We start from the raw sequence: 11,645 nt of genomic DNA on the forward strand, positions 1-11,645 counted from the left end.
AGGGTGACAGTGTTTGGCTGCCTTTTGGTGGTATTATCAGTCTAAACCACGCTGTGCATGCTGCTAAGAATGTAGACGGTCTTCTTCCGTTTGGCCGCATATGCCGTCAGGGTGGCAGCAGTGGTTGAAAACACCTAAGAAATAAGATAAAGTGTTATTTTCATAGCACTTTTACACACTTGGAAGTGTTGATTCTAAAAATTTAAAACACAAACATAGAACCACAAAAGACCTGCAACATACCAGAGTTGTGAATTCATTGCGATTCATTGCGATTTGTGTGTCTAGCAGATTGAGGAATTTCCTGGCGAATCTTGTTGACTGTGCCGAGGATAGTGGTATTCCGTCTAAGAAGTTTTTGCGCAAGTGACAGCGATGTGAAGAAATTGTCTGTGGTAACATTTCTGCCCTTGTCTAGGAATGGTTCCATCAGCCTCATCACTACATTTTCAGACAGTCTCTCCCCACTGGGACGATTGGGGTACAGCAAGTCTTTGACGGGAAAAGCTGTTTATCACCTGTGATATGTAGACCAGGGTTGTAGGAAGTGATGCAGTTGGTGACAAATGATCCCCACACACTGGAAATTGCAGCGAACTTATCAGTCCTTGCTCGATCACTGCGGGTGGCCTTTTATTAAAGCGTAGGTGTCGCATGATGTCTTGGAAGCGGTTTCGTGGCATAGGTTCAATGATCTGTGGGTTTCCCAGGTTTGCTGACCAGCAGTCACGTAGTGATGGAACCTTAGTAAGCCCCCGCAAGATGACAATTGCAATAAATGCCTTTAGTTCAGGAAGGTCCATGAACCAATAAACATGCTCTGTTTGCTGTGCATGTTGAATAGTCCATTCTTAAATGCTATGAAACATGTCAAGACTGATGAAACACAGGAAGCTCTGAAGGCGACTCGAAATAGGTAGGGTAGATATTTCTGTCACTCCGCTCTGCTCTTTTAGTATTTTCCACTTACTTGTTTGAAAAACGAAATAGGAAATAATATGAAATTAAATATCTTCCTAAATAAAAGATACAACTAGGTTTAGGGTTACAGGCTATGTGCAGTGAGATTTTATCCACCTCAGCACAAAAGGGGGTTCTCTGCTTTTAGCAGCCCTTCCTCCCTCCCCCACACAAACAAACAGGCTACCAGCAACCATTCACCCCAACACACACACTCCCCCGCAGATTACTCAGGTAATGACCTAATTTACAAATGAATTGATGCTAAAAAACTAGCCAAGTTAGCAGCCTCTTGGCTAAAGGAGGGTTAGAAAAGTCTGGGACTTCTACTTGAGTTCATTATCCTCACAGTCTCAGGGAAAAAGCTGCACCTCAGTCTTGTTGTTTTAGCTCTAAGACTTCGCCAAAAAAAAAAAAAAAAAACTGTGTGCTGTGTGGGTGGGATCTAGCATGACACTTTTTTAAACAGATTTAACTACTCTTCTCAGTGCCTTCTTGTCAGCCGCAGAGCAGTTACCATACCACAAAGTAAAATTTGTGCATAATACATGCTGTGTTTCTTCTCCTTTAGCCGAGTGCGGAGCTGTCCGAATATATGGGGCACTGGCTTTATGCCTGCTGCCGCAACTAGCTCCAGGAGGATGTGTACCTTTTTTTTCTTTGTGGGTCATGGGTATGAGCGTACGGGACCAATTCTTTTTTTTTGCGGCGAACATCCAGGTATTGGGCTTCAGTTAGCACCAGGTAGCATTTTCTTGGGCTAGCTGCTAGCCCCGTTTTTCAATGCTCTTAGAGGACCTGAGTCAGGTGGAAAAGGTGCTTCACAAAGGAAAGTTTTTATTTTCTGCAATGGAAAAGTATTCGAACTAGTTAAATTTATCAGAAAGTAATGTTGTCATGTAACTGATTACTTTTTAATGACAATAATTTTGTAATGTAATTAGTTACATTAGTTACATTACTATAAAAAGTAACATCCCCCAACACTATCCCTTTGTCAGATCAAGCAGTGAGGTCGTCCACTTGTGGTAGCGGGTAGGCATCAAATTTAGGGACCTGGTTTAGCTGTCTAAAGTCATTGCATAGATGGATTTTCTCATTGAGTTTTGGTACCATTACGATGGGGCTGGACCAGGGGCTAGTAAACTCTTCTATAATACTATTTTGTAGCATGTTATTTACCTTGGTGTCTATAGCCCGGTGGCAGGCTTCCGGGCTGCGATACGGCCTCTGGCGAACAATGTAGTGTCTAACTACAGTAAGACAGTAAGTGGTGGAGGCCTAGTTCAGTGGAGAACACATTGCCTAACCTATCCACTACCTTATTTAGCTCTTGGTATTGGGCGTAAGATTGGAGTAAGATATTCCCCGTGTTGCACAATCTCGTGATAGAGGCAAGAGCAATCCACTTTATATGATAAGCAAATTTATATAATAAAGCTCAGTATTTTTTCTCCCCACTCACTGTATTTTGGCGTAGGGACACTGCCATTGGGCCAGGAACATACAGGAGGCGTTAGGAAGCAGCAGGAGTGCTCTGTCACCTTTACAGGGCTGCGCAGGTCGGTTGTAGATGTGCTTTTGTTTCGCTTGAGCCTTTTCCAGTGTCCTTTTACTATAGGGAGTACATGACTGATTTTTATTTTGTATTGTACTTTTATATTGTACACGTGCCTCCAATAGAGTTGTAATCGCTTAATCTCTTTCTGTAACTGCGCAAAGTTACAGTTCTGCTTTATCTGTTGAGACAGAGAGGACAGGGGGGTAGGCAGAAGGAGAAAGCTCACCTTTGGGGCATTTTAGATTTCCACCAGCAGAGCTCCTCCCACCGAGACACATTATGTGGGCACGGAGTTCGTCTCTGCGATGGCTAGCTGACTAGACAAAAAAAAACATGCTGGGACACCACCTTTGGTGGCTCTGTCTCTGTGGGCATAGGCTTATTGCGCAGAGACTTTGTTTGGAACTGTTTTGGAAATGATTCTCTTCTCTGGGACGGGTTGTAATGAGGTGAGCTCCTCTCAGGTAGGTGCTTCTTTTTTAGACCATGGGATAATATAACAAGTGCACATTCCAGTGCCTCGGTCAAACAACGGTGGAGGTTAAAGCCTGCATGCCTACGGCCTTTTGCTCCTCTTGGTGGTCAGGGGTAGCTCAGTGGTTAAGGCATTGGATTATGGTCCGGAAGATCTCAGGTTCAAATCCCACAATCACCAAGTTACCACTGCTGGACCGTTGAGCAAGGCCCTTAACCTTTAACTGCTCAGATGTATAATGGGATAAAAATGTAAGTCGCTCTGGATAAGAGTGTCTAAATGTAAATGGACAGAACGGAGCACCCAGTCTGCTAGATTGGTGAGAGTCTGCGGAGGAACAGGAAAGAAAGATTAACCAACATGCTTTGATCATCCTACTCACTGAACGGAAGGTACCCAGCCCTTTTATAGACGGCCTATGACTGCAGGACGATAATTAATAACAAGCTGCCTGCTGTAAGAAGTTAGGGCACTCCGTTCATCTCTTACGTTCAGGAGAGCCGCGCTGCTGAAGGTGCACTGTGTTTCTCCTTCATTAGCCGAGTGCGCAGCTGTCAAATTTAATTGAGGCTGGCTTTATGGTGGCTGGCCCACCACACGTGTATGATCATAATTTTAACAATTAGCTTAAGGGTGATTGGTTCATTCTGAGCACAGTTACATGGCCGCTAATTAAATGGATTTCTGGTCATCATAAAAACAAAACTAACAACAGTAACAATAACTACTGATTATGTGACTTATTTGCCAGCAGTTAGAGATTCTACTCTCCAGTGTCCTGTCCAAAACTCAGGAAATGACAAAGAGGTATCTGTCTTTATTATTGTGTGTGTGTGTGTGTGAGAGAGAGAGAGAGAGAGAAAGAGAGTGCAGCTTTGTGTGTTAAGTACCAACACTTATTGTCTGAAAACATTTATACATTTATTTTTCTGGTTCCCTTTTCCCTCAGGTTCAGGTTCCTCTTGCTGTCTGTGCGTTTGAGGAGATTAAAGACACCAGAGAACTTTCTGAATCAGATGCTGAAACTCTTGCAGTTTTCTCTACTGTTCAACTACCCACAAACCCCTGTGACCCTTCTCAACCTCTTTGTGACACCACAATGTTACCTACAATCCCCTGTGACACTACGGTTTATTCCAATGCTCAGCTACCCACAATCCCCTCTGATCAGGACATCTCCTTCACAGCTCAGTTACCCACAATCCCTTCTGATCAGGACATTTACTCCACAGCTCAGTTACCCACAATCCCCTCTGATCAGGACATTTACTCCACAGCTGAGTTACCCACAATCCCTCATGATCAGGACATTTACTCCACAGCTGAGTTATCCACAATCCCTCCTGATCAGGACATTTACTCCACAGCTGAGTTACCCACAATCCCTCATGATCAGGACATCTACTCCACAGCTCAGTTACCCACAATCCCCTCTGATCACGACATCTACTCCACAGCTCAGTTACCCCCAGTACCCTCTGATAAGGACATCTACTCCACAGCTCAATTACCCGCAGTCCCCTCTGATCAGGGTATCTACTCCACAGCTCAGTTATCCACAGCCCCCTCTGATCAGGGTATCTACTCCACAGCTCAGTTACCCACAGTCCCCTCTGATCAGGGTATCTACTCCACAGCTCAGTTATCCACAGCCCCCTCTGATCAGGACATCTACTCCACAGCTCAATTACCCACAGTCCCCTCTGATCAGGACATCTACTCCACAGCTCAGTTACCCACAGTCCCATCAGATCAGGACGTCCACTCCACAGCCCAGTTACCCACAGTCCCATCAGATCAGGACGTCCACTCCACAGCTCAGTTACCCAGAATTCCTTCTGATCAGGATGTCCACGCCACAGCTCAGTTACCCACAATGCCCTCTGATCAGGACATCCACCCCAGAGCTTAGTTACCCACAATCCTCTCTGATCAAGATGTCTACTCCACAGCTCAGAAGTCACAGTTCCCTCTGATTAGGACATATACCCCACAACACAATTACCCACAATCTCTCCTGATCAGGGCGTCCACTTCACAGCACAATTACCCACAATTCCTCCTGATCAGGGCATCCACTCCACAGCTCAGTTACCCACAATGCCCTCTGATCTGGACGTCCACTCCACAGCTCAATTACCCACAATTCCTTCTAATCAGGACGTTCACTCCACAGCTCAGTTCGCCCTGATTAGAACATTTTCTCCACAATACAATTACCCACAATCCCCTCTGATCAGGACATCTACTCCACAGCTCAGTTACCCACAATCCCCTCTAATCAGGACGTCCACTCCACAGCTCAATTACCCACAATTTCTTCTAATCGGGACGTTCACTCCACAGCTCAGTTACCCACAATGCCCTCTGATCAGGACGTCCACTCCACAGCTCAGTTCCCCCTGATTAGGACATTTTCTCCACAACACAATTACCCACAATCCCTCATGATCAGGACATCTACTCCACAGCTCAGTTACCCACAATCCCCTCTGATCACGACATCTACTCCACAGCTCAGTTACCCCCAGTACCCTCTGATCAGGACATCTACTCCACAGCTCAATTACCCACAGTCCCCTCTGATCAGGACATCTACTCCACAGCTCAGTTACCCACAGTCCCATCAGATCAGGACGTCCACTCCACAGCCCAGTTACCCACAGTCCCATCAGATCAGGACGTCCACTCCACAGCTCAGTTACCCACAATTCCTTCTGATCAGGATGTCCACGCCACAGCTCAGTTACCCACAATGCCCTCTGATCAGGACATCCACCCCAGAGCTTAGTTACCCACAATCCTCTCTGATCAAGATATCTACTCCACAGCTCAGAAGTCACAGTTCCCTCTGATTAGGACATATACCCCACAACACAATTACCCACAATCTCTCCCGATCAGGGCATCCACTCCATAGCTCAGTTACCCACAATGCCCTCTGATCTGGACGTCCACTCCACAGTTCAATTACCCACAATTCCTTCTAATCAGGATGTTCACTCCACAGCTCAGTTCCCCCTGATTAGAACATTTTCTCCACAATACAATTACCCACAATCCCCTCTGATCAGGACGTCTACTCCACAGCTCAGTTACCCACAATCCCCTCTAATCAGGACGTCTACTCCACAGCTCAATTACCCACAATTTCTTCTAATCGGGACGTTCACTCCACAGCTCAGTTACCCACAATGCCCTCTGATCAGGACATCCACTCCACAGCTCAGTTCCCCCTGATTAGGACATTTTCTCCACAACACAATTACCCACAATCCGCTCTGATCAGGATGTCTACTCCACAGCTCAGTTGCCCACAATCCCCTCTGATCAGGACGTCTACTCCACAGCTCAGTTATCCACAGGTCTTCCAACTAAGAAACCTGTTGAGGGTCAGTTTTCACTCCAACACCACCAGCTATAATGATGCAGTTCCACAGGTTAGGGAAGACGTCACTTTTGACTACGCTTCAGTCAGACACGTTACGTCATCTGTTCAGTTTAGCGTCATTAGGGCTCTAGTCATGTGACACTGGAACTTTACTGTTTTGTCAAGATACCACTTCTCCTCCTTCTACCTCTTTTCCCTCTTTCACTTTTCATTTTCTTAGAATATTTTAAGCAGTTACAGTACAGTAGTGTGTGAATTTATATGCAGCAAATACATCTTATTCTTTTTCTGCTTCTTCTTTAAAGTAATTTGTTTCCATAGTTTACACACTGAGCTCATTTGCATGCTTCTTGCATAAGAAACCTAGCATGGAAGCAAATTTGCATCATGATTATTTGAATTATATCAGCCTTTAAAAAAACACATTTTGAAATTTAATCACTGTTGAATTGTTCATTTTAAAATGTAAATACTACTGAATTTATTAAACTGAAATATTTGACTTTAAAAAGCAACATCTTTGAATTTAAGTGCTCTGAATGTCACACAAAATTCTCAACAGGCCATTTCAAGATGTGAAATTCAGACAGAAAAATCAAGCTTGGAAATTCAAGGACAAATTCAATACAGGAAAACCAGTCGAGCAAGAACAGAATCCATTCGTCAGTCACGTGACCCAGGGACATGGACGTCTATGATACTGGCTACCAGTGAGTCTGGCTAGAAGAAAGAACAGACCTGCAGGAGAAAGAGCTTCACCGTGATGGTGGAGAGCAGCGGCCCAGTAAGAGCACCTGCAGTGTGTTACACTCATTATATACCGTCAGATATTCTAGTCATTTTACTGTGATAAAGGAATTTAGTCGAAGTTAAGTTAAAGTTGGGCTAGTGAGCATTAGACCCAGACTGATGTTTGTTACACACACACACACACACACACATACGATAGAGAGAGTGAGAGAGAGAGAGAGATACACAATGGTCGCCAAATGTATTAAGACAGCATGTGCCATGTATTAGTTCCCTTTGTGCACAGAACAGGTGACATCACCAGTTAGTTCAGGTCTGGGTAAAGAGTTGTGTTAATTAAAATCAACTCCTTTAGTTAATTGTTGGAACTAATAAGTGGCAGGACTTGTAATTTCTAAAGCGTGTTGTCTACTATATATATATATATATATATATATATATATATATACTCCTGAAAGGAGATGGAAAGTGTAGTGAATATACAGATTATATATGGGAAGAATGTAGACCTACAATGGTTATTTATGGTTAAAATATTGCATCTCATATGGACCCCATCTACTGCTGTTCATTTTTATGAGTAACAACCCCAGAACTGCTTACTGGACATGTCTTTAATATGTTTAGGTAATATCAACTTACATTTACATGAGGTAAAGCATACAGTGGAACCTCGGATTACGAGCATAATTCGTTCCGGAAGTGGGCTCATGTTCCAAAACACTCGTAAACACACACACACACACACACACACACACACACACACACACACACACACACACACACACACACATGAGTAAGAAAATAGATTTTTAACCTCTGTATTGAGAATTTCTTTTGCTTTACTCACACGCACACACGTGTGTTATAAGAAGCAGTACACGCGCTGTACTGTACACATGCGCTTCCCAACACAAAATAAAATATGTTTTACACACATGTGGTCACAGTGTTATAGTAAACAGAACACGCATGCATGGATGTTGATTATACCAGTAAGAGACGAGCACTAAGACCCAGCAGGGATTCCGCAGTGCTAGAAAGAGAAAAACTGTTGGCTCAGTTGTGATCACGTGACACTCGGCGTCAAAACAAGAAGCGCATGCGTGAAACATGATACCCGGTGCTCGTAAACCAAGACAACGCTCGTTTTTCAAGTCAAAACTTATTAGAAATCTTTAATCGTCTTGCGGAACACTCGTAAACCATGTAACTCGTAACCCGAGGTTTCACTTTTTACAAAAAAAGAAAAAAAATCTACATTAATCAAATCTTTGATGAACTGACAATGATAGCCTGACATACAACATTTTGGATCAAGTGAACAATCATCATTCTTATCTCTATTGTAAAATCTATCTTTACTAAAAGAAAAAAAGATCAGGGGCTAAATCAAGTTGTCCTGGGGCACTATATTCACACAAGTTCAAAATCATTATATCTATCTTTATAATAATATTTACAATGATGAAAGTATTATTCACAAAGTAAAAGTCACTGTTTTCATAATCTCAAACATTTAAATAGTGACTATACAGAAAATAGGAATAAATAATTTTATGCTATTAAATTGCCATACAACTGTTAGCATTTAGTTTAATGTATTATTTTTTTTAAACTTAAGATTTTGTACAGAGGTGATTGAAGTCCTGCCACTTATTTGTTCCATCAATTAACTTAAGCAGCTGATTTTAATTAACACGACTCTTCACCCAGACCTGAACTGACTGGTGATGTTACCTGTTCAGTGCACAGAGAGAACTAATACATGGCACATGCTGTCTTAATACATTTGGCCACCATTGTGTATCTCTCTCTCTCTTGTATGTGTGTGTCTAAGTGTGTGTGTGTGTGTGTAACAAACATCAGTCTGGGTCTGATGCTCACTAGCCCAACTTTAACAAAACTTTGACTAAATTCCTTTATCACAGTAAAATGACTAGAATATCTGACGGTATATAATGAGTGTAACACACTGCAGGTGCTCTTACTGGGCCGCTGCTCTCCGCTATCACGGTGAAGCTCTTTCTCCTGCAGGTCTGTTCTTTATTTTAGCCAGACTCACTGGGAGCTGGTATCAAAGGCATCCATGTCCCTGGGTCACGTGACTGACGAACAGATTCCGTTCTGGCTCGACTGGTTATCCTGTTTTGAATTTGTCCTAGAATTTTCAAGCTTGATGTTTCTATCTGAATTTCACATCTTCATATGGACTGTTGAGAATTTCTTGTGACATTCAGAGCACTTAAATTCAAAGATGTTGCTTTTAAAGTCAAATATTTCAGTTTAAAAAATTATTCCGCTATTTATTGCGGAAAACCCTTTGGAATATTCTGTTCACCTTGTGTAAGAAAGCTTTTAACAAGCAGAAGACAAACCTTGGATTGAACACACTTGTACAGTATGACTGAAGGTAAGAATAAAGTTTGTGAATTAGTTGGTTAAATAGTTGTTGTTGGCCCAGGAATTGACATACAGGCAATGCTTTTTTTCATGTTTTATGAAATCAGCCTGCAATATTGGAGCTTTTTATTATTGTTATTAATGTACAATAAAATAGCATATCGGTTTAAATTTGTTGAAAAACAGTGAAGTAAAAAACGCAACTTTGATTTAAAAATAATCACATTTTAGGTGTTATGCGCTAAAATGCTAAAAATTTAATTTTTATATTAATTTTTCATACATTTTATAAAAGGGGCCTTTTAGGGCATAACACCCCACATGTATGCATAATTTCACCTTAACCTGGCACATATCAGTTCCTGAATGGTTCTGAACCAAGCTGATCTATTGAAGAAAGAGATGTGAAAGTTAATGCAATAATATTTAGAGGATATAATATATGATAAACAAATTAATATATTTTGTGTGCTATGTCTTTATTGTAGCTAAGTCTGAATATACGTAAATATGGGATAATTATCTGCAGGGCTTTTTGTTTGTTTCAGGGATATTATGTCATTAACCAATCTTCTATAGATTTGTTTTCTTTCATTGGTCAGTTGCTAACTTCTTCCCAAATACTTTAATTTTGATATTCAAACTGGTTGAAGGTATGTACATGTTTTATTTCTAGCGGTAAAAGTGGGGCAAAATTTCATTTGCAAAATTTGCATTCAGTTAACTCAGAAAAAAGATGGTATCATTTTAATAAAAAGACATAATAAAAAGTGTCCGTACTTTAAGTTTTGTTCTGGGTTAAGTTAAAAATTAAACAATTGATATTTTAACTATAATGTGTAAAAAAAAAAAAAAATGGATAGTTGCTAACTAGACAATGTGAGTACATGTCTCTTTAAAATGAGGACATTTAATAAAGCAAAGCAGGCCTGACTCCAAGTAATATGGGAACTTTCAATAAGTTTAAGTTTCAATTAAAAATACATATTTGAAACTCCTAAAGTTAAGTAGAGCCAAAAAATGATAATTAGGAAATGATTAAATTGAGTTAAGTGTACTAGCAAAAATAAATAGACTTTACTATCAAAAAATATTTTTACATAAAGTAATGTAAGGAGTAAATACAAAGACTAGTCTTGCTTGAGCTACATAATAGTTTGATGCAAAAATTTACCTTTTTTTTTTATCACACATCATGTAATGACAGTTGGATCAAAGTACAATTGAACTTAGTTTAACGAATTCCACATGAATATTCAAATTAGGCAGTGTGACACAGACAAGGTGTTGGGTGATTAATTACAGAACATGAACTAGGACAAGGCAAACTTGGAGTGAAGATACATGGACGGTTAGTACCACAGTTTAAACAAGGCCTGGAAGAAAACTTGTAACACATCACACAAAGTGTTTACTTTGCATCAGGTGAGTGAACAGGACGACTTTTTATCCTGGCTGTGGTTGTAGAAGTTCTTCATCGTGTCCAGTTGTTGTTGATTAGTAATCAGGTGAGATGGAGACTGTACTGTATGTTGGGAGTTGTAGTTTTCAGCATCCATGTTCGTGTCATGTGCATTTAGACCAGATGCTGAAATACGTATCTGTTACAGTCACAAGATATTTCTGTACAATAAACTGTTATAATCTATATATTTCTATTTAAATAAAATTACATTCTATCTTTCTTCAGAATAATGTTTCTACTTCTTGTAACATGTTTTGATTCTAAAGGTTTATAATGAATCTGTAAATTAAGTTGACTTTATCTGACCTCTTGTGTCTATTTAAGCATGCAAAATGTCCCACATGAAACATGACTCAGTGCTTAGTACATTTATTTAATGATCTCTCTAACTGATACTGCTCTGTGTGCTCATATCTGCTCATCTCCAGCTCTCTATTTTGTAGTAGAGACAGTTCTTCTTCTTTGTCTTTTGGCTGTTCCCTTTTAAGGGTCGCAACAGCATATATATTCACAATCTCTCCTCTGAACATGTCCAAACCACCTCAATCTGGTCTCTCTGACTTTATCTCCAAAACATCTAACGTGGGTTGTCCCTCTGATGAACTCATTATTGATCCTATCCATCCTTGTCACTCCCAAA

The 11,645-nt window shown here is 40.9% G+C and overlaps 1 protein-coding gene across 1 annotated transcript; it reads left to right on the forward strand.

Moving 5' to 3' along the window:
• The first annotated feature begins 2,275 nt into the window (after positions 1 to 2,275).
• LOC128526124 (uncharacterized) lies at positions 2,276 to 5,365 on the forward strand. The gene is made up of 2 exons (XM_053497711.1): positions 2,276 to 3,803; positions 3,946 to 5,365. Exon 2 carries the CDS (start codon positions 4,096 to 4,098, stop codon positions 4,906 to 4,908), a length of 813 nt encoding a protein of 270 aa, XP_053353686.1. The 5' UTR covers positions 2,276 to 3,803; positions 3,946 to 4,095; the 3' UTR covers positions 4,909 to 5,365.
• Positions 5,366 to 11,645: the final 6,280 nt, after the last annotated feature.

The sequence above is a fragment of the Clarias gariepinus genome, chromosome 6, assembly GCF_024256425.1.
Source record: "Clarias gariepinus isolate MV-2021 ecotype Netherlands chromosome 6, CGAR_prim_01v2, whole genome shotgun sequence".
Classification (NCBI taxonomy): Eukaryota; Metazoa; Chordata; class Actinopteri; order Siluriformes; family Clariidae; genus Clarias; species Clarias gariepinus.